The sequence below is a fragment of the Poecilia mexicana genome, unplaced genomic scaffold (genome assembly GCF_051168715.1).
Source record: "Poecilia mexicana isolate PSO_F unplaced genomic scaffold, ASM5116871v1 scaffold_16, whole genome shotgun sequence".
Lineage (NCBI taxonomy): Eukaryota > Metazoa > Chordata > Actinopteri > Cyprinodontiformes > Poeciliidae > Poecilia > Poecilia mexicana.
Window position 1 is genome coordinate 10,923,555 of NW_028263385.1, and position 24,195 is coordinate 10,947,749.

Sequence of the window (24,195 nt, forward strand, 5' to 3'; positions counted from 1 at the left end):
CTTTACTATATACTCTATTACCTCTGAGGCATCTTTAGGGGTTTTTCATCATGTCTTCCGGTTCTGACACGTCTTGTTCCAAGATGCCGTCTGCTTCTTCACCTGGGAAGATCTGATCCTGGGCCTCTCTGCTGCTTCACTGATACATACTCTCCCTCCCATGTCAATTTATGTAAGCGACTTTGCATAGGTAGGCTTGCAGTTGTGGAGTACTGGTTCTGTTGTTAGCTGATGGATGAGCAGTTCTTCTTGAGGAACTCAAAGTTTGGGATATTTTACTTTCTAATCCAGCTTTATGTTTCTCCACAGCTTTATTTCTGGCCTATCTGGTGTCTTAGTTGGTCTTCATAACGCTGTTTGCTCACTGAAGCTCTCTGATGAGCCTCTGAGGCCACAGAACAGCTCAAATTATATTGAGATTAAATCACACAAGTAATATTTGTGTTTGCAAATTACGTGGATTTTGGGAGAATTGTTTGTCCCGAATTTATTGTAGAGGTGAAAGAATTAGAAGACGCCAGCAAAGTTTTCAGACATTTTATTTGTGTAATTTCTTTCCACGTCACAAATAAGTTTAATACTTCTTGCTTGTCTATTATTAAACAGTCCTAATAAAATAAATGAAGCTTGCAAATTTTACATTACCATGTACAATAACCTTTATGCAAAGCACTCTTTATGCATGAACTGACTGATGAAATGTGATTTATTGTGCAAACAAAGGCATTCTCTCAGCAGGTTGCAGATACTTGTGCACTACAAATTCTCACTGGTAAGCACAAATTTAAGGAAACATGGTATTTATTTACAAAATTACCAGCATGTCTAATAGCCAAGTTTTTTTCACAGCAACAAGGCCCTTATACAGTTAGGATAAGTATTGGTTTCATGGTATCACACAGTCACTCAATTGTAATGAGTTCTAGCTACACTACTCTGCACATAGGAACTGCGAGAACGTGTTGACTCCCAATCTATGCAGCAGTGTACCGTCAGTGTAATATAGCTGGTAGAATAAGGTAAAGCATAAAGCACTTAAAAAGTATTTTCTTTGTACAAAATATTTCTGCTGGGTTATTCAACAGAACTTTAATTTCTGCTGCAATGTTTAAACCTGAGCAATTATAAGCAATCCTTTTGTTTAGCTAAGTCAAACAAACTGAGAAAATAGAAGAAGCTTTTTTGAGTCATACAATAAAGAGGAACAATGTTATGGGGACATGCACTGCTGTTCAAAAACCTTTTAACTAACTTAGCCCAGTTTCACTTTGTTCCTTAAGAGGAACTCCACATGCAAAACACATCTGACACCTGCTTGCTTTACCAGAAGCCACTTTCCCATCTTTCAGCACAGTGGTTTCTTGTTAACTTAAACATCCATCAGTTTGGATTGTGAATATGATATTTCTATTTTTTTTCTCTCTAGAATTTTTGTTTCATGTTCAAGACAGCTGACGCATAAATACAGTCAACTACAGTGATGTTTTCATCTTCAGTCTACTAAAGTTAATGATTCTTACATTTGATCCTTCAGGTTTGTCACATTAGAATACACTGCCACAGTCTCGCTCTCCTCATCCTCTGGCACAGAGGCGAGTTTCATCTCCTCCTCTTCTTCACGCCCTTCTCCCTCTTCCATCTTTCTTTCTCTTTTTGGCTTAATCTTAGCATAATCTGAGACTTCTTCCTTTGGTTTGTTCCCTGAAGGGCTTGCAGCGTCTTGTTTGATCAACAAATGAATATCAGAATATTCTATATCTGATGTTCCAGCTTCTGAGCCATTGGATCCTCCAGCTGTCCCTCTGGCCGGAATTGGCTCATAATCCACTGTGTGACCACCGTTTGTCTATGTAAAGCATAAAAAGAAGTTAAGCTGAAGATGCGACATTTCACGCGATATTAAATGAGCTGATATAACTCAAGGCCTTTAATACTTTCTGATCATAACCACCAGATGTCACTAAACTCACAGTGACGGAGTTGCCTAATAATGTGAATTACCTCTTGAGTCATTACCATCTCTAGAGTCTCAGACGTACTTCCATGAGACTTGTGCTTTTTGCTGCAAAGAAAAATAAATAAACAGCAATAATTATTACAATACAATTGGCATGGAACTTAAAATCACATCTATTATTAAGAAATATTTCGTTTTCTTCTTTTAATTTAGTTCTATCCTGTTCAATTAATTTTCTAGAAGACTTCTATCATCAGCAATGAGCATTAAAATTGTTATCTACAAATCTTTCTAGTAGAACACTTAAAAAAAAATAAGTAGGTGATCTCGGTCAGTGACACATTCTTATATTTGGATACATAAGCAAAAATCTCTAAGGAGAAAATTAAAAGTTTACCTGCAGCACAGCCACAACAAGCAGGAAATGAATGCTGAAACTAACACCCCAATCAGAAAGGGAATTATTATACCCATCTGTGTGAAAGTCCATAGATAGTTTGTGATGTTCCCTGCAACAAGGAATAAATTACTACAACAAAAACATCCACGTGCACAGATGTAAAGATTTGCATATTTAAAGATTTCCACTAACCTTCACCTTCCACCTCAGTTATAGAAAGATTCCTGCTTGTTTTCCCGTTTGTATTGCTGCTGATGCAAACAGCAGAAATATTGGAGACGCCTTTCATGTTTATGGAGATGGTGCTTGTGACTGTGTGGTTCAGTACAACAGTGCTGATGGAGTAGTTGATGGGATTCTGCAATGGTTCCCATGTAATTGTGGGTGAAGGGAAGCCTTGACTGATGCACACACAGGTCAGGACGTCCTGCTGAGACTTACAGTCAGACTGATCTAGGATCTGAGGTCGCACTGCAGGGAGACAGAATCATGGTTAAAAAAAAAACAAAAATATAAACAATTATGCAGCATAAGATGATTTTACACGTCTAATTTCAATATGTTAAACTTATCAAAAGCAAATTAAGTGTGATAAATTACATTAAACCGTACGCTAAGTTTTCCCCATATATTAGGTAAATGTTTTTTTTTTTGTATGTTTGGAAGATGTAAGATTTCCCTTTTATTCTAATACAGGTTTTCAAAATCTTGTTTTTCATGTCTTCTTTTAAAATAGATTTGATTGTTTTTAGTCCTTTATAAAACTGGTTCCCTTATTATTGAGTGGTTTATCTGAAATGAAGGGTGAGCGGCTGTCTCACACATCCTTTGTGTTTTACGTAGTTTTTGCAGAAAGGACATGTGGCAGAAATTTAAGATGTGAGAAGTTACTTTGTAATGTGTTACTGACGTCATTGCTTTTAACATTGTTTCTTCAGTGATTTTAAGTTTTTTCTCATCTTTAAAACAAAATTTAGTGAAGTTCAAAATAACTAAACAACGTATATTGAATCCCTTTTAAAAAAAACACACACAATGCTGAGATGGACACCTAATATTTTCAAGTGCAAGTTATGTCTGAAGTCTCTAATGACTGACATTAGCATTACTGAAATAATGATACCCCAAAACCTGTCTCAGCACAAAAGTAGAAAGTGCTAGCAATACGGTAATAATCATGAGTTGTTCATAAGTCATGATGCTTATGAATTCATGTAATATCACAGAAATATTGAAAGGTTTTGCTGAGTACTTATCATAGTAATGTTAATGTATTGCTTCAAGGTTTTGTTCAGATGGTTTGCATAACAAAAATACTGCCCAGAAGAAAATATTTAATAATGTGTAAACTCACATCTCACTGCTACGTCCACTGTCAGATTCCTGTTCTGGTTCTGTGCTGTGCACATGTACTGACCAGAATCCTTTTCTGTTACTTTGCTCATGAAGAGGGTGGCTGCTCCAGTGCCATTGGTCATGCTTGTGTTGGAGCCAAGTTTGGTCCAGATGAGGAGAGTTTGAGGAAAACCATCAAAGCGGCAGGTCAGATTCAGGGCGTCACCCTCATTAATGGTTTTGTCTCCGCTGATTTCTAATTTATTCACATCTGAGACAAGATGATATCAAGAGGATTATTGAACAGATTGAAATAAGAGAAGAACTTTTACAAAATTCAGTCTGGAATTAGATCTTATTGACTTTTTAAGAAGTCAAATGCAAGAAAAAGAGCTTTTCAGGAAAAATAGTCAACTAAATAGAGGATTGAATTAGAATAAAACATATAAAAGACAGGAAATCATTGGAGACAAACTTAAAATAACATTGAAATCATAAAGTATGAAAAAAATAAATAAATTTAGAACTATATAAATTTCAACAAATAAATCAAGATTTTACACAAATAAATGAAGCTGGAAAACACTAAAAATAATTCAGTTTATTCAGGCATGTACAATAAATCTAAAATACTGGGGGGAAAGTAGATGAAAAAAATAATCAATTTAAAAGCCATTACTAGAAAATAAAAACATGATTTAAAACAAAGCTAAACATAAAAATATAAAATGCAGAAAAGCTCCTTGCAAATAAGTCATTTTTAATTTGCTACCCAAAAAAGGAAAAAAAGTAACATTTTATGCTTTTTCTTCTGTATGCTTATTTATGACAGCAATAATAATAATAATCCATTTAGTCAAGTTGCTCAGATGTTTTGTCATTAATGTATCAACTATTCTGTGAAAAGAGGAATCTGTTGTTTTCTGAAGCTAAAGTGCAGAAAGTTTGTCTCCTCCTACTGGCAGACACAGTAACTGCATGAATTAAGTGAAATCACTTGGCCATCAGAAAAGTAGATGGTAATTTATCAGCAGGTGGTTCTGAAATGATGTGTGTTTATTTGCTTTTGTGCAGAACTTCACTTTGCAACAAATGAAAGTCATTTCTCCAGCTAATTTCAATCGTATGGATTCAAAATCTAAGATTACTTGCAAGAATAATCAAATGATAGAAATCCTCATAGAAAACATGTTTTAGCTGAGCTTCAGAAACAGTGAAAAGAAAAGTAAAATAAAGAGGCGTGTTTTACTCACAGGTTACATTGAGAACTTCTGTCACGTTCGCTGTTATGTTATTTGGCCAGGTGACTGTGGAGGTGACTGTGGAGCCATGATGTGTAACTGAAGGTTTAAGTGTCACTGTTGAGTTTGGTTTTTGAGATTCTGTCACATTATCTATGTTAAAGGAAGTGTTCTCCATGGACTTGGTACATTTCCATGCAACGACAGGAGTTTCGCCGGTAGAGCAGGGGTTAGCGGTGCAAGTCAGATTGGTTTGTTGTCCTTCTGTCAGCGGTGGAATCATCAGTGTGAGGTTTCCACTCATTTCTGAAGAGGCTGAAACATAGAAAGCTATACTTTGGAAAGGGGATACTGTAAATAAGGAAACAAAGAGCAACAACTAATGTAGTCATTTATTTTGCTGAATAATGCAAATACGAAGTAAATAGACTATCCGATGTCATTTAAACTTCTTTATTAATGTAGTTGCATCTCTTGTGTTGTCACTCAGATGTTCCTTAGAGCATTTGTTGTTGGGTTTTCTGTAGTCATGGAGGTAAAACACTAAAACTTTCCCCCCCACTTTGTAAATTTCCAATTGCGTCTCACAACACACACACACACACACATGCACACGCATACACATACACACACACAAATGTTTTTATTCTTATGGCACCAACCAATAAATAGTTACATGAGTTATTCGGTCACTTCTTAAAGCCGCCCAACATAATGGGGTCACAGTCCCATTTCTACCACCTAACTTTTCCCATTTTCTCTGTTCGGGACTGGTGAAGACTGCAGGAAAGGCCTGTTCAGTAGCCTAAGTGTCTTTTTAAGCGCTCCGACAACAGAGGATTGTTGACCATCAAAGTGTTACGCAAAGAATTGTAAAAAAAAAAAAAAAAAAAAAAAGAATGCTTAAAAAACCCTAGCAAGGGAGAAACAACAGTGAAAGAAATAACACATAAAAATATAATATAAACACAAAATGCAGAAAAGCTCCTTGCAAATAAGTCATTATTAATTTGCTACCCAAAAAAAGAAAAAAAAAGTAACATTTTATGCTTTTTCTTCTGTATGCTTATTTATGACAGCAATAATAATAATAATCAATTTAGTCAAGTTGTTTAGATATTTTGTCATTAATGTATCAACTATTCTGTGAAAAGAGGAATCTGTTGTTTTCTGAAGCTAAAGTGCAGAAAGTTTGTCTCCTCCTACTGGCAGACACAGTAACTGCATGAATTAAGTGAAATCACTTGGCCATCAGAAAAGTAGATGGTAATTTATCAGCAGGTGGTTCTGAAATGTGTTTATTTGCTTTTGTGCAGAACTTCACTTTGCAACAAATGAAAGTCATTTCTCCAGCTAATTTCTATCGTATGGATTCAAAATCTAAGATTACTTGCAAGAATAATCAAATGATAGAAATCCTCATAGAAAACATGTTTTAGCTGAGCTTCAGAAACAGTGAAAAGAAAAGTAAAATAAAGAGGCGTGTTTTACTCACAGGTTACATTGAGAACTTCTGTCACGTTCGCTGTTATGTTATTCGGGCAGGTGACCTGGCAGGTGACTGTGGAGCCATGATGTGTAACTGAAGGTTTAAGTGTCACTGTTGAGTTTCGTTTCTGAGATTCTGTCACATTATCTATGTTAAAGGAAGTGTTCTCCATGGACTTGGTACATTTCCATGCAAAGACAGGAGTTTCGCCGGTAGAGCAGGGGTTAGCGGTGCAAGTCAGATTGGTTTGTTGTCCTTCTCTCAGCGGTGGAATCATCAGTGTGAGGTTTCCACTCATTTCTGAAGAGGCTGAAACATAGAAAGCTATACTTTGGAAAGGGGATACTGTAAATAAGGAAACAAAGAGCAACAACTAATGTAGTCATTCATTTTGCTGAATAATGCAAATACGAAGTAAATAGACTATCCAATGTCTTTTAAACTTCTTTATTAATCTCTTGTGTTGTCACTCAGATGTTCCTTAGAGCGTTTGTTGTTGGGTTTTCTGTAGTCATGTAGTCGTGTGCAGCATATATATTTGAAACAGAAATGTAGAAATGCAACACCCACATACTTTTTTGGTCACGTCACATTAATAGCTCTAGTTAAAATTAGCAAATCTTACTAAAAATTGCCCTGCAGTTTTATGTTGTAATGATGAGAGGGAACTGGGCAAGAGAGGCTAAAAGTATTCAACAAGGCATTGTGGATTTAAGGAGTTAGGCTCATTTACTTTTAGTAACAGAGAGTTCTTTTGAAATATGCTTTATACCTGAGCTGGAACTGATGAAGAGTAAAATTAGCCAAGTGAGGATAAACATCTTGATTTAGTCCTGTCACTCTCTGGGTGAAGACAAGTTTTTCTTGCGTATACAAAGATGATCAAACTGAATCAGGAAGAGCCACACCTGTCAACACAGATGTTCATACAGGATGTTCATGTAATTCACACAGAAATTTGACTGCACCAGTCCCACAGGAATTCATTCAAGCACCCAGAAACTCCCCGGTAACAGCTGTAAATTTCACATCTATGGGTATTACTCTGTCCCCGTGAAATAATTTCTATTTTACCCAGCACACGATGGCTAACATTTTAAAAATGTCAACAAATACTTAATTAAATTGATCTAGAAAGACATTATAAACATATTGCCTTTTACCTGCATGCCATTTTCTTCTGTATTTCTCTCTCTGGTTATTTTTAATGTGAGACTCTTTCTTTACTTCCCCTGCCTCTTCCCTCTTTTGGTATGCACCCTTGTTGCCTAATCTCGGCTTCCTTCTCACCAACTACACAGAAATACAGCAACAAACTTAACTTTAGCAGTTTACCTTTTATGCATTTGACTTCAAACACTTATTGCAAGAAGAATAGCAAAGTCTTGTTTTGTAGTTCGTAGGAAAGGGAAGTTTAGGGCACTTACACAAACACATTGGTGTATAAATAAACAAAGAGGAAACTAGCCATCTTGAGGCACCGACAGTGTAGTACGCTCTGTCATTTCCTTCAACATAGATTTTAAAAATGTGCATAACACTAAGTGCTATAAATGACTTTTTTTTTTTTCAGCAGTAAGGGTGTCGAGAAAAATAACTGTTACTTGATGAATGCAATCATTACTTGGAGTTTTCATCTTGAGGAAGCACCTTTTAGGTTTCATGTGGTGCAACACCTACAGCTCCTGTTCACACCGAAGTCTCTCTGTTGAATATTTATGTACTTCCCCAAAGGGCTCCACTGTGTTTGTCCATTTCTTTCTATATTACACATTCTACCTAAGAGTGACACTTTCCTATCATTGGTGCTGAAAATGGTTATAGTTTGTAAATTTACACACATTCAAAAAAAGAGAGTCTCACATAAGAAGTCGGAATGTTAAAGCCAACCTCTTGAGTCAAAGTTTCAAGACTCCAGGCTCAAAGTTTCAAGGCTCTAATGTAGCAAATTTTTTTAGACCACTCTTACACCTCTCACATGCCCAAAAAGGGAAGTAGGTTTTGGTCAAGAAAATTGCATCCTACATTTCAAAGCAATGAAGTGTAATGTCTCAGTTTGTTACAGCAAACGTGCATATACAACAAAGGTACTGCCAAAAGAAAGACACATTTTATTTCAGCTGATACTCTATACATAGTAAATATAACACACATAATAGCTTGTCAAAATGCATTGTTTTGTTAAAAAAATAAAAAATAAAATGCTACATAAAAATATTTGTTTTGTAAAAAAGAAGCTTGACTTGGATTTTTTTTTTTTTTTCTGCTTTGTGCAAACGCCAGTCAACCATAAAACCCTGAGACATTGTTATGTAACTTTCCATTATTCAGCTTGATCACCTTCGACTAGTCAGAGGACGAATTAGCTGCTGAAGGTGTTGAAATGCAAACTGTCAAAGGATTCAAGCTTTTTTCTGATTTGCCTTCATGCTACCGTTTCTTTTGTACAAGCTCGAATTTAATAGCTTCTTATTTTTTGTTCTTCAAGAGCTCATTGCATATTCACCCACCTTCTTGCTTTACTTGTTCTAAATATAAGCTCTCAAAAATGCAAGAAATGCCTCTCCCATGCAAATCTGTCTTCTATAAAGAGGAAAGACATATGTACAGTGTTCAGTTCTCATCCATGACTTCATTTTTGATGTGATAAAGTGGGTCAGCCTCTCCTATTACTTCTTCAGCCACCACATTCTGTTTTGCCTCCTCCTGATGCTCTATCATCACCTCTGTTTCATCAATTCCCTCCAACATTTTACAGTCCATTCCTTCGTTTTCTTGCACCTCCTCCATTTCCCCTCTCTTGATCTCGGCATATTCAGTCTCTGTCGTACCCTCTTTCTTTTTGGCATCTGCAGGATCCTTCTCTTTCAGTGCAGAGAAGTCAATGTCCGAGTACACAGCTTCCTTTGGTGACATGTCCAAGTCTACCAAGTCCCCATGAAGCTCCTCTTCACATTCTGCAGCCGCTTGGTTCTGGATGCCATCATCCTGGAAAACGAGGGTCTCATCATCCTGTGCCATTATGTCAAGGACACCATTATTCTCTACGTGAGGTACCTCGTTATCCCAATCCTATTGTAAAATGTAAGAATTAAACATGTCAGGTAATAGTCAGCAAATTAACTGTTCAAAGACAATGTATAATGTGAAGATGAATGAAGATGAAGTAATTCACAACAAGTCAAACATATTTCCAGAATATTCTCTACTGAAGTTCCAAATCAAGGTTTAGCTCGCTGGCAATGCTAATGTAAGATGACTTTTTAAAAGTTTAGTTTCTTCATCACCTTTGATGAGAATCCACTGGTGTGACAAAACATGGCTGATTTGTGAAAAACTGCTAGATGCACTGACTGTTTCAATTTTATATTGTAGTATATGGAAATCTGTCAGAACAATTTTAATCAAAATCATTTTTTTATTACAAGAGAGCTTCGTAACTCATTTTTAATGTAAACATAAACATTGTTGTAAATTAGATATTAAATTGATGAAATTGGATTACTGTCAATACAGTCAAAACTAATATCTTCATTATTTTACTGCATGTTCTGATAAATCCTATAAGTAAACTACCCAACATTTTGCCATGTTTAAAAATGAATAGGTCAAAGTACCTTGAAAACAGCTTCAGCGTTTACCAGTTCCAGCTCGTCAGTAGAATCAGAGTTCTTCTTTTTGTTTCTAAAAAGCAATCAAAGGTGGGTCAAGACCAAAACAAAAAAAAAAACAAAAGCAGAACTGTCACATTATAATCTGCAGAACTGTCACACATTATAATCTGAAAAGTATTAATTTATTAGGCAGTATAAATCATTTCTCAAAATCAGTTTAATGACTGCAGTTGAAAATTGCAAATAAATGATAAAAATAACTCTTGATGTTTGGAGGAGTTATTTTTTTTAGGATACATGCAAAAGAAGAAAATAATGGAATTAGTTCATTGGCAGAAAAACTTTGACTAGTTATGTAAAATGTATTGAAAAAAAAAAAAAACACAGTACCTGTGGCATTTTGCCACAAGGCAAGCAATCAAGGTTGTAACCAGTGATCCGATCAGAAATCCAACTCCGAAAACAATCAGGACAGAAATCATCTTTCCTTTAAAAAGTTCTACCAAACGACTGAATAAATTTTGATGATCTGCAGGAGAGAAAGAAAAAATCAGAGTAAAATAAATGTAATTTTATAAATAATACAAGCTTAAATGAAATATTTTGGTTATATTGTAGTTGTAAATATTTACTTAATTGATTTGTCAGAAGTATCTATCATTTGTAAAATTGGAGTAAAATAAATCGAATGTTATACACAATACAAGTTTCCAGTTTAATGTACAGCATCTGTTTGAAAAGACTTACTTGAATTTGCTGGCTGATTTGCTTTTGAGATGGAAAGGCTTTTTTTGGTTTCACCCATATTATTCCTGCTGACACACTCAACAGTAAAGTTGCTAAATTTCTTTAAAGGCACAGTTATGTTACTTGTAACTGAGAGTGCTGAGACATTGGTTGACAGGCTGTACTCAGAGATGCTGTCCAACAGCGGCCAAGCGATGTTTGGTGAAGGAAACCCTTCACTGATACAAACACAGGTCAGGAGATTTGACTGAGTCCAACAACGAGAGCTGCTGCTGATCCTGGGGGAAACTGTCAACACAGAGAAAAAAGTTGGTAACACTTTATTTGAAGGGGGGTGAATAAGACTGTCATGACACTTTCATAAACATGACATAACACCTGTCATGAACATGAATAAGCCTTCATGAATATTTATGACTGTTGTCATAAAGCATCATTCGGTAAATTATGACACTTTTAATGCAAAGTTGACATTATTCAAATTGTCTTTGTTATGACAACTTGACATTAACCAAGAAATCATTACTGTTTAAACTTTACCTTTAATAACATAAAGTTACCTAATTTTTAAAGTGCAATCAGTAATACTTTTATAACAAATTTATATCAGTAATATATTACTGGAATATATATATATATATATGTGTGTGTGTGGGGGGGGTGTGTGTGTGTGTGTGTGTATAACAATTTTTCTAAAGTAAATATTAAAGTGAAATAGTAAAATGCTTCATTAATACTCACTGCTCATGTTAAGAGTTTTCTCTACGGATGTGTTGCCAGGAAAGTCGGCCTTGCAGGTAACGATCTTATTGTAATGTTTAGCTGAGGGTTTAAAGGTCAGGCTTGAGGTGTGGCTTTGTGTGGCATTCATCATATTAATCATGAATTCAGTGTTATTGTCTGTGATTGCCAGCATTTCCTTCTTCCCTTCTTCTCCAAACATCCAGGTGAACTGAGGTTTAGATCCAAAGCAGAAAGCAGGAACTGAACAGGTCAAAGTGATGTTTTTGTCCTCCAGAAGGACGATCTCTGATGTGATATTTATTTCCTGAACTGTTTGAAGAATAGAAATGAAAGATAGTTGCTGAGACATTATGATATCCTGTGAATGGGAATGAGAGCTACTTCATTAATTTATTTTAACTGTTTTCATGTATACCTTCAACAGTAATGTTTGCTTTAGAAACATGTGTGCAGTTGTCCGCAGCTCCAGCTCTGATTTTATAAACTCCAGCGTCTGAAGTTGTAAGGTTTTTGATGATGATGCTGCAGTTCTTCTTCTTTAGATCAGGCTCCAGCAAAGACACTCGACCTCCAATTTCAGAGCCGGCTGTGCTATTTTTACTAGAGTTAAATATTTCTATGTTACATTCTCCAGATTGGTTAGTTTTGCACCAAGCAAAGCTGGTGACATTATTTTCAAATGAACATTCAAAAACAACACATTGTCCAGCTGCTGCTGTTTGGTGTGTCGGTTTTAGAGTAAGAGTGAATGGTTTGCTCTCACATGTCTTGTTATCGCTCTGCACTGAACCTGGAATGAAAAGAAGAAACAGAAAAACAGCAACAAAAAACTTTTAGACTCATAAATGAGGAGACCCATTATACATAGTATGCATAATATTTATTTTATGTATAATATGCTGACACTCATTACTTCACTTTACATTTCAGTTTAATAATTGTATTTTATACAGCCATTTAAATAAAAAAACCTATTACTCATTAAAAATGTTTAAACATTGTTTCTTTTACCTGTTGCAGTAAAGAGCAGAGTTACCCAAATCAGAGCAAACATCTTGTCAGTATAAGACAGTTGTCCCTGGAAAGAACACATTCTATTACTGAGCTTGAATAAAAAGAAATTAGGACACAAGAATAATATTTTAGTGAACCTGGTTCAGAGACCCCTTCATACCTGTCAGCCCAGATTTAAAAACAGGATGTGGTAAGCTCCATTAGTCTTATATTGCTTTAAGTATTTTTACTTAATGGGTTTGTAAACATAACTTGACAAAAATCTTCTTATCTGAGGCTATAAACCATCATCAGCATAATTAAATACATAGACATAACTGTGAATTTAGCCCAGTAAATATGGTTCATTTAAAAACTAACATTAGGACATCACAACAGAGTCATTATAAGAATCAGAGAGATTGTGTTGAAAATGAAAAATCTTACCTTTTTCTTGCTGGATCTGTAGCTAGTTCCCCCTCACTGACCTCTGCTTTCTGCTTCCTCTCTGAACTGACTCTTATGCTCTTCCTCCTCCTTTTCTACATCTTTGTTCTTTACATTACAGGAAGTCCCGCTACACATCACTGCTTCTTAGTTCCTCCTGAAAACAAACTTGCTTTTGCTACAATGCCAAAGGCAGTTGCGAGGTGATTTGAATCCCAGGTGTGCAGGCCAATCTGTATGGGGTTTGGATGTGAACATCGACTGTTGTCGTCCTCCTGCTGGCCACAACAGGAATTATTTCAAGTGATAATTTTAAACTGACTGGATGAAGACAGAGAACTTATTTTTAATTTAAGATGGCAACAAATATTTCCCCTATTATCACATTATTAATTGAACACTGTACTATATATTGTGCATAGAATCAGGTTATTTCAGTGCAGCTGCTTTCTCTGTCAAGGGTCAAACCTAATTATTCTCCGCACACTGCCTAAAATGGCAATATGTCATCTCACGAAAAATGTCCTGCCATATGAGGCAACATGTAAACAACTATTTAAAGCTGCGGAATATAACTTTCACAAAAATACTTTTTGCAAATATTTTTTACATATTTGGTTAAACTGTTACCATGTTGTGACTTCCTCCCAGTGCTACTATCACTGTCATCTATAACATAAAATGATCAAACATCCACCTCATACAACCTAATAATAATTCATAAAGATGGACATCATCACAATTTCCATGTGGAAGTCACTTCTAACACAACTTCTGCATGTTGTGAAAGTCCATATTTTCACTACCAGTAACTCTTTAGTTTTAATGTCACCTTTCCTAAAGAATGTAACCCAGTTCAAATCCAAACTCCCATTTCCTTTTTCTGTTAGTGTCGTAATGATGGTAGTGGAAGACTTTTTTCTATTAACAGGAACAAACAGGAAGATTACACTGCAGCTCAACTAAATTCAGACAATTAAGAATCTTGGAAACAAAATTTGATGGGAGAAGGATGTTGAACAGTTTTTATGTCAATTGCTTCATTTTTCTTCACGATATGAGACACTGACTCCTGAGCTGCTTAGCACATTCAGTAATGGTGATTAGAAACAATTAAGACTTAGCAGAATTAAAAATGAACTTGTTGCACCTATTTCATCTGTTGTTTTTTGATATTGCTGATTCATCTGAAAGTAATTTTTTTGTATTATGTATATTATATCTAGAGATAAGTTGTTCTCCAATAATATCACTAAAGATGGCTCTTTTAAAAAGTGTTAAAGAGTATTTTTTGTCATGACAACAGCAGTATCATTTGCTGATAGTGATGAGTTCCTCCTTTTGTTTACAAGGGCAATATTGGTCAGTTGCAACCATAACACGAGAACAAAGTTTGCATTGAAGTGCATGAATAACTTATCTGAATCAGAAATGTACCAAATGTGAAAAAAAAGCTTTTTAAAAGAAGGGATGCATGAAATATTTAAAAAGAACTGTAGCTTTCTGTGGGTTTTTGAGCAGTATGACTGTCTATGTCCACTTATCCGTGTAGGGTTGCAGAGGGGCCTGTGCCTTGGTCCAGCAGCCATTGGCTGAGATGCGGCGTACACATAGGACAGGTTGCCAGTCCATCACAGAACTACACAGAGACATAGAGGACCAAGAACCACACACACTTATACCATTTGATCTAACAGTCATATTTCTGGACTGTGGGAGGAAGCTAGAGTAACCACAAATAGCCCGCACATGCACAGGGAGAAAATGCAAACCTCTTGCAGAAAGACTTTCTTGCTGCAAGGCAACAACACGACCAACTGTCCCATTGTGCAGTTTTATATTTCAACAGCTAGTTTATAGAAATATCAATAGGTAAAACCTGGAAATATATGAATTAATCAAAATCTTTACCCGTTACATCCTATAGTGGAACAACACATGCTTACTGACAGTAGAACCTTAATCAGAAAAGAAACGTTTGAACCAAACTTTGGGCTCCGAAAGGGCAACATAGCGGTAACTCTTTATTTGAAGCGGTGTGCATAAGACTGACATAAACATGACATAACACCTGCTATGAACATAAAAAAGTCTTTATGAATGTTTATGACAGTTGTCATGAAGTGTCATTCGGTAAATAATGACACTTTTAATGCAATGTTGCTCTAAAAGTTGCATTAAAAGTCCATTAAAAGTACCAACTTTGGATGATTTTGTAAATTATGATAATTTAATGCAAAGTTGGCATTTTTAATGGACTTTCAATGACACTTCATGACAACTGTCATAAACATTCATAAAGACTTCTTTATGTTCGTGACAAGTGTTATGTCATGTTTATAACAGTGTCATGTCAGTCTTATGCACACCCCTTCAAATAAAGTGTTACTGAAATAGCAGCTTCAAACCATGCCATTGTAAATGTTGAAATGGACTACACTTGGTCCTCTTCCCACAATGGTCATATTAAGAAGTCAGGCAAGAGAGTTAAATGTCAAAGCAGAGGTAACAAGTCGTGGTTTAGCTGTGAAAATGGGCCTCCTTTGTCAGAGTCTTGTATGCCTGTGATGTTTTCTTTTGGTTCCTCATTATCAAAGCATGCAACACTGATGTTCTTATGCCTTTTAGAGTTGTGGTGGCTGTTTGTCACCATGCTAATGACAGAGAACATGAGGTGCTGTGCAGACATGTTTGAGAATACAAAGCTTTGATATTTGAAATCCCCTTGTTGGCTTATCCAGCATATGTAGTGAGAAACATTTCCACTGGGGTAATATTCGCTCCTCATGCTGAGAAATGGAGGGGCATTTTTAACTCTAACAGTCAGACTCAGGACATCCACTGTCATAACAGTTGGTTTTCAAATGATTTGAAGTCTCCTTTTGTGGCTAGGTGACAACACAGATTCTTTTTAATTTTTTGGCAGCCTTTACAAAGAGTTGCATAGATCAGTGCTGGGCCTCAGGGCTCAGAGGACTTCATGTTTTAGATCTGTCTCTGCTCCAGTAAACCAGATCCAAGTGATTGCTTTTGCCTTGTCGGCATCCCATTATGTGCTGCAGAAGTGTGTTAATAATCATGTATTCATTAAAGTAAGGTTTGTGGCAGGAACGAAGCACTTAAACACACGGGACAGCAGGACCTGGTGACCAGGGTTGAGAAACCCTAGCATAGATTACTAAAATATTGTGCACACATAAATGGAAGAACCAGAATATGTTTCATACATGTGGATGTGAAATCACTCTTGTCTTGATGCATGAATCCAAAATGTTTTTCCTTTGAATAGCCCCCTTTAAAATGGATTTGAATATTTCCAGGGGTTTTAATAAGCAAGTAGTTTCAAGTGACAGTGGATGTTTGACTTTTGGACTGTTTGGACTGCAAATATTTTATTTCACTGTCCCTGGATATCCATCCAAATTTACCAACACAATTTAAAAATAAGGAATCTATTCTATATTCTTGGGGAAATTAAATATTTAGAATAACAATTATGACATTTGTTTTTCTTTCAAACCCTTTAGATTTTCTGTTAAAGTTTAAATGCAAAACGATTCTTTGTAACATAAGTCTGTCTGTCACCTGGTTCTCAGAAGAGGCACCATTTCAACACGTCAATTCTGTGTGAATACTAAATAAAACGTTAATACCTTTTTCGAGAAGCACAGCCCTAAACATATTCACCATATTGGCCACAATAAACGCTCAAACCTTGCATATACAAACAACAAAACAAAACAAATCACCATTTATAAAAGAATTAGAAACATCACATTACGTATGACAGAAAACTATTATCATTCTTAGCAACCTTTCAGACAAGAATAGTTTCTGCATAATTTGGGGTTGAGCCAGTTTCCTACAAACTCTGTCGCATGAACAAAAAGCCCACAGCCCTCTGTTTTAATAGATCCTTCATGTGTTGTTGCAGTTAAACTCGTCTCTTACCATTTGTAATTAATGCATTTTCTGTTAAACAGGGAGCTTATTTTTTACTTGGTAAAAAGAGATCATTTCCTTGTATTTACAGGAAATGATTGTTTTGAACTCAGTTGACGCATAAAAACAAGTTCAAGTTTGTTTCTGTTTCTGTAGTGCAACTGTAGTGCAACATGATGATTTCTGTAGAAATCATCATGTTAGTATGCATGTTATTTATAGCTATAGCTATAATTCGCTTATAATGGTGCACATTTTACAACCTAAACAACTACAGACAACTGCAGAAGTGGTAGAATGTAATTTTATAGCTTATTTTCTTTCTTATATTTAGCCCATACTTTGACTATGGGAAACCTTCTACACTGAAGTTTAGATGAAGAGCTCCAGCTACCTTTACTCTGGTATCATTGGTAATTGTAGCTTCTCTTTTATTTCCTTTTAGCTTTTTTAGAGGCTAAAACCTTCTAAAAGAAGCTATTACTAAGAAGTTTAATTATTTTTAGAAGCTAGAAGAAGAAACAAGGTGATTTTTATAAACCGCATAGCTTTTGAAACTGAGTTTATATTCAGAATCAGTCTCCTCTGTGGCTGACTTTACAAGTGATGTTAGTGTCGTTGTTTTAACCTGATAGTTAAAAGTTGAGTGTTGAGCTGAGTTTCTGTGGAAACTGTTAGATTTTCCATTTTTAAAGCAGTACATTTACCTGTAATGTTTGACAAAATGGCATCCCTCTCCATGTCCATATTAATCTAAATAATCTCCCAGAACTCAAAGGTCAGTGTGGCAAATCAGTTGAGTAATCATCAGTGTGGGTTTCTGATTGAAACCAATGGATTTAATATTAATTGTTCCTTACGGCTGAAACAATGATCTATTTTGAGAGATTTTACAACGGGAGTAAGCTGGACTTTGTGACCATATGTTGCAGTTCCTAAAATATACCAGAAGAGGGCGACAAATAGCACGTCAACTGATTCTAAAGATTCAATGTTTAAAATACTACGAATACGTACACTTTATGTTCTATAAAAACAGGAAATAAATCGTATGTTTTCACATTTATGTTGATTAATTCAGATTCATTCATTTATTCATTCAGATGAACTTTATTTTGGTAAATTTACAACATTACAAGAAAGAAAACAAGGAAGTAGCCACAAGCCAGGGCTTGTGGCTACTTCCCCACATTATTCATAGACTCATCAGTCTTATGTCCAGTGTTGTAAGCACATTGGAGATACATGATTTGTCATGTGTTGCACACATGTCAATCCACTATTGAAAGGTTTTGTTTGTGGAATAAGAGAGTACTATAACTCTTTGATGGTGCGAACCATCAAAGAGTTAACCTTGCATTAACTAACCTTAATGCAAGGTTAGTTTCTTGGTCATTCTTCTTCCTGCTTAATCAAAATGAAGTGTCTGGGCATTCTTTGTTGTTTCCCTGTTCTGACAGTACACTCCGTGTGAAGGCTCTCTTTAGAAGTCTTTCCAAAATGCTTAAAACAACTTTTATTATGTTCACTGATCAATGTTTTTAAGTAAGCTGTTATACATTAACTTTCTATCCCAGTCTGATTTTTGACACACTCAGAAATACAGACGTATTTGGAACACGTTTTTTTTTTTTAGAAAATACAGACAAATGAGACATAAACAAATCAACTGACATCATATCATTTTCAAACATCATTATTGTCTGAGAAACCCTATATAGATAGCTATATATTTACAGTATGAATACATTTTACTTTTTAGCTGTATTACAAACATGTACCAGTATGATATAATGTGTATTCTAGTGTGAAAGTAATCTATACATGTTTTTTTGAACCTTGCTGCCAAATTGGAATCAGCAAAACATATGACACACCCAGGACATTGCTGCAAACATCACCTTACTTAAAGCCTCTCCTCCTTTTACTATAAACTTTAAGATGAGCGTGTGATGAAGGATAAGTGCATGTATGCAACATATGTACCTAGCTAATGACAAGTTCTTAGATCTCATCCAAAACATCTTTGACGGTGGAGTAAACTGCCTCCACTTCAACCTGCTCCTCTGAGACACAATGCTTCGTCTCCTCATCATGCTTTGTCATCAAATCCTCCTCTTCGCCCTCCAGCGTCTCACTTCCCTCTTTACTGCCGTCTTCACTTTGCTCTTTTGGTCCAGTTTTAATCTCCGCGTACTCAGTCAGAGTGCTCGCTCGTTCCTTTGCTGCCTCTTTTGCACTCCTTTGCTTCATGACGGAGAAATCAATGCTGGCATACTGCACGTCTTTGGGATCTTTGCTCATTTCGGAAGCTGACTTCTCTCCTGCCATCGGTAAGTTCTTGGCTTCCTCTTGCACATGGGATTTGTCATTTTGAACAATCTGTCAGGTACAGGGAGAAACTAGATATAAAATAACACATCACAGAGAATCCACACAATGTTTTTTTTTTTTCTTTTTTCAGACACCTAATAATACAGCTTGTTCCACTATCCGTGATTCATTTATGACCAGTCTGAAAAGTTGAATAGCTCTCATTGATGAATCTTTGCTCAACAGCTTTAAAGCTTATTGAGACGCTGACATGCAGCTGCTTAAATCACAGCCAAATCTTTGTTTCCGTTGATCTTTTCACCAACAAAATAATTCTCATATACTACAAGAGCTGCAAAAGTGTTTAGAGATTATTTTTTCTTTTTCAGCCATAATTTTACTTTTGTTGTAGAAGTGATGTCAAATATTCACACATTTATATTTTTAAAGAGGGCAATGCAATTGTTATTCAGAAAAGAAAAAAAATTAAGCTCTGATGAATGGTAGTATTATTTGCGCATGAAAACCCTGAATTTGTTTTCAGATTATTTTGAACTGATCATTAGATGTTTTGCTTGTAGCAGTACAAACATAAGGTACCAGTGGATCCTCTTGAGAGATCATCTTCAGAGTTTCATCAGACTCCTTCAGTGTCTTCCTGTGGAAAAATATATTTTTTTTTACATCAACAGATTAACTGATACAGATGAAGATCAATATGCTGGTATCTTTACAGTTTACTAAAAGAATGCTTTATTTCTCCTGAAAAGGGATTCAGTAAAAGCAACTGTCTAATGTATATCAGCATTCCTCTAGTATGTGATAAGCTAGAATAAAAAAAAACAACTTAAAAATAGATTGTCGCTTATTCCACAAAGAAAAGAAAATTGATTGAGAAAAGTGATTTTTAGCTTTCCATCGGCTATTTAATGTATTTAAAGTGGAAGTAACAAACATGGCATAGGATAGTTTGTTATGGCTGAATATAAACCAGAGAAGGCAAAAGCAATGTCTCTCTGACAGATTCACCCACATAGGGGCATATAAGCTCTCCAACAGGACAATGTCCCAAAATATGCAGCAAATGGCTGAGAAAAGAAACTGTCCTGATCGTAATCCTACAGTTTATAAAGGATCAGAGAGTGTAGTGTAAAAACGCAGCCTTTCAAACCTGAGACAGTTTGAGCAATTCACTCAGCAAGAACAGGAGAAACTGCATCTAAGTAAAAGCGCGTCTTATTGTGACGAAGAAGCTGCTGCCACTCGTTAAAATAGTGCCATATTTCTATCTTTTTCTAGTTTAATTTCAGTAACTCTAGGAAATGTAGATTTTTTTTTTTTATTTATTTATTTTTTTTTGAGGCAGTTGATTACTTTTATTTTGGAAAAGTAACAAATTTATCTTTACTCTTATGTGTGAAAATATTCACAGACGTCAATTAAAAACTGGAACAACGTACCTGCTGCATTTTACAGCCAAACAACAAATGATAGCTGAAAGTAGAGCCCCAATCAGAAAGGCAACGACGACCTCCAGGCTGGAAATCTTTTCTAAAATAGTTTTGGACTGAATGACTGCGAGGGGAAAACAGAGAGAGAAAACAGCTTCAAGCCAAGCTATTATAGATCGTAGATATAGATCACTGCACTGACTTCGTCATCTGAAATGAGGCAGCACAGAATGTCAAAGCAGATGTGACAGGAAGCGGTGAAAATGTACCTTCTTTTTCTGTGAAGTCTTCTTGGACTGTGAGGTTTTCTTTTGCTTCTTCATTTCCTTGGATGCTGTAACACTCAACACTGACATAATGGCGATTTTTAAGGGGTATGGTGACGGTGTCGTTAATGGTGTGGTTTGACACGGTCTTGATGACAGAGTACTCTGTGTGGTCCTTCAGCAGCGGCCATGTTATAGTGGGTAGAGGAAACCCCTCAGTGATACACACACAGGTCAGGAGCGCTGACTGAAGCACGCATCCAGAACCTTCCAGTATCTTTGAAAACCCTGAAAAAAAAAAAAAAAAAAAGATAAATTATGAGAGTAAGATGAGTGTGTAATTACCCTGAGCTCCTTTCTGAGGTTTACTTACAAGTAATTTTTACATCAGCATATGCAGACACCGTTTCATTCAGGTGAGTCGCTGTGCAGACATATCGCCCAGAATCCGGAGCTGTCACATTCGAGATGACAAGTGTTGCAGATCCTGTGTTATTTTGGAGGTAAATCTCACTTGCTGAATGTTTAGTCCACACAACAACTGATTGAGGAAAACTTTCAACGTTGCAGGTCAGATTCAGATCATCTCCCTCCTTCACAATAGTGTTTCCAGTGATCTGAGGTTGACTTTTATCTGTGGGACCAACATTGCATTTTAAACAGTGTATTTAAAAAAAAAAAAAGATCATACTCCAACCTTTTAGTGGAGGTAGATTTGGCTCACAGGTGGTTAGGATTCAGCAAAATAAATCAGTTGTGAACAAATGGGAAACACTCTGATGTCTTTTCTAGAAACTAGAAAGCTGTAGATTTAAAGCTTAAAATCTTATGTGAATAAACAAAAATGCTTTGTAATTTATAAAAATATTCCTGATATTCTATTACTTGCAGTGTTTGACATAGGCAATGATTCTTTTCGAGCATTTTAGAAAAAAAATATTAGGGGTTAGGTTGGGTTTCCAAAGGACTCTTTCTCACAAACTGGGTAAATATTGGTTTCCTCAGTTTGTAAGAACAAACGTCTGGTAAACATTAGTCACTGCAGGCTCAGTATTTACTATCACCTTAATTCACATTTGTATCCACAGTGATTTTAAACATCCTGTAGCCTATAGATTCCCTACATTTAACCGATGAGGCAAATCAGAAAACCAACAACCATTCAAATAATATACTCACAGTTTACTTTCAGAGTCACAGTCTCCTCTGTGGTTAGGCCACTTGTGAAGCTGACCTTACAGGTTACATTGGTGTTGTGGTGCTTAGCTGAAGAGTTAAAGGTCAGAATCGAGCTGTGTCTCTGTGTGACAACAGTCAGATTCTCAGTTTTAAAAGAAGCAGCCATGTTTCCTGTAATGTTAACCTCCATTTCTCCTTTTCCTCTCCACATCCAGGTGATTTTAGGAGGAGACCCAGAGCAGAGACCAGGAGCAGTGCAGGTCAGAGTGGCCTGCTGTCCCTCAGTCAGTGGAGGAATCATCACAGAGGGCTTTTGGGTTAGATCTGATGAAAACATGGTTGATAAATGAAATCAAGTGGAGACATTATTACTTATTTTACATCTAAATGGAACAAGCTAATTTTAGCTTAGCTTTAAAAAATATTTTCATGGGGCAATAGGAGTGGATTTGCTTAGGTACTGATGCAGGTCGACAAACACTGACAGTTTCTTGTGAGTTTTTTTAGATGCTGTAATAAAAAAAAGACTTGAAACATGTTGTGTATTTATACAAATCACTAAATTGAAAGAAAAAAGATGTTATTATTATTGCCTTTCATACCTTTAACAGAGAGACTTGTTCTTGAAGGGAACATAACTCCATCTGCCGTTCCTTGGTAAAAACCACTAACTCTGAGCTGATATGATCCAGAATCAGATGTGCTGAGGTCATTGATCATGATGCTGCAGTTCCCCTGACTCACATCAGGATCCAACAGTAAAACTCGTCCTAGAAATTCTGATGGAACCTTGTCATGATTTGTGTGAAATACTACATCAGAATCACCACATCTCCTTCTCCATGGTTCACATTTAAACCAGACAATAGCTTTTGGTGTAAATCCATCAGCCACAGTGAAGAAACATGGTATCACAACACACAGTCCAGCTTCAGCTGTTATTTCTCCGTCACTGAGAGTAATGCAGTATCCACCGGAACAGACCGGTCTTCCAAGGGCTGATTCAACTGTTAATGTGAAAGAAAAGATAGTTATACATTTGTTTTTGTTATAACTGTGGCATCTATTACAAAACCTTTGTAAACTGAGGCTATTTTCATCTAACTAATTTGTATTAGTGCAGCAACAAACTGTGGAACAGTGTCAGGATTATAAGTTTTTAAAAACTTAACAGGAATAAACAAACATTTCGTGATTACATTAATCACCTAAACAAATTGATTTAATATCAAAGTAAAACATTATCACATAAAAACTGCTTTAAGCACTACATAATAAAAAAAAAGAAAAAAGAATGAAAATGCTCCTGATACCTGTGTTTTTGGTGGAACCCCACAAAAAGAAAAGCAATGTCATCCAGAAGAAAGTAAACATGGTTTGATTCTGTCGTGGTTACTCTCCTGTTCCTTCAGTGCAGCATTAAAATGCAGAAATGGCTTCAGTGGGAAGTTCAGTTTTGAGATGCCAAAATATAGCAATACAGGAAGAGTTTTTTTTTTTTTTCTTTTTTTACTCAGTTATACCATTGAGACATTTTATCATGAGGAGTGGCTCTTTCTGCCAGTCAGCTAAATTCAGATAGATTTTTACAACAGATTAGTTAAAGGTATAATTAACTCTATGTGCTAATGCAGTGGTCTTTACCATCCTAATTCAGTATGATTTTAACCCAGACTTTCATTCACATTTAACAAGTTAATTCATAAATTTTCTTGCAGACTGATGTCTGCCAAAGGCATGAGGACATAAAGTAACATGAATCATTGTTTTCTATATTTTGTTGTTTTGAAAATTTCCCAAAACTTTCTTCACTAAGGTTTCTCTGCCTCCTTCTCTTTTTTGCCTCATTTCCTTTTTGAGCAACATCAACATGTCAGGAAGTTTGTTACCACATTGCTAAAAAAAAATCCGTTTTTTTGCAAACGTAGGCCCTGATTTCTAAATGACACTCTATGCTCGTTGTATTTTGAAAAACAACTTGTTAATTGCTGCTGTATTTTTCTCATTGTTCTCAGAATTACTGAAGGAAAGATGGATTCCAACTTGAAAACCCAAAAACTCAGACATCAAAAGTCTG

The 24,195-nt window shown here is 35.9% G+C and overlaps 2 protein-coding genes across 2 annotated transcripts; both read right to left on the reverse strand.

The window, feature by feature from the left end:
- Window positions 1-521: 521 nt before the first annotated feature.
- Window positions 522-23,969, reverse strand: LOC106917682 (uncharacterized). The gene is made up of 16 exons (XM_088013988.1): window positions 23,432-23,969; window positions 22,721-23,125; window positions 22,119-22,442; window positions 21,313-21,573; window positions 20,943-21,227; window positions 20,683-20,797; window positions 19,823-19,880; window positions 18,917-19,291; window positions 7,586-7,715; window positions 6,429-6,731; window positions 4,946-5,248; window positions 3,712-3,963; window positions 2,550-2,828; window positions 2,355-2,466; window positions 2,002-2,062; window positions 522-1,846 (listed from the first exon to the last, which is right to left on the reverse strand). The coding sequence occupies exons 1-16, from the start codon at window positions 23,490-23,492 to the stop codon at window positions 1,517-1,519; spliced, it is 3,654 nt and encodes a 1,217-aa protein (XP_087870114.1). The 5' UTR covers window positions 23,493-23,969; the 3' UTR covers window positions 522-1,516.
- Window positions 8,511-13,126, reverse strand: LOC106917683 (uncharacterized). Its single transcript, XM_014986842.2, has 8 exons — window positions 12,968-13,126; window positions 12,539-12,605; window positions 11,943-12,317; window positions 11,525-11,836; window positions 10,784-11,071; window positions 10,427-10,565; window positions 10,040-10,106; window positions 8,511-9,494 (listed from the first exon to the last, which is right to left on the reverse strand). The coding sequence occupies exons 2-8, from the start codon at window positions 12,579-12,581 to the stop codon at window positions 9,036-9,038; spliced, it is 1,683 nt and encodes a 560-aa protein (XP_014842328.2). The 5' UTR covers window positions 12,582-12,605; window positions 12,968-13,126; the 3' UTR covers window positions 8,511-9,035.
- Window positions 23,970-24,195: the final 226 nt, after the last annotated feature.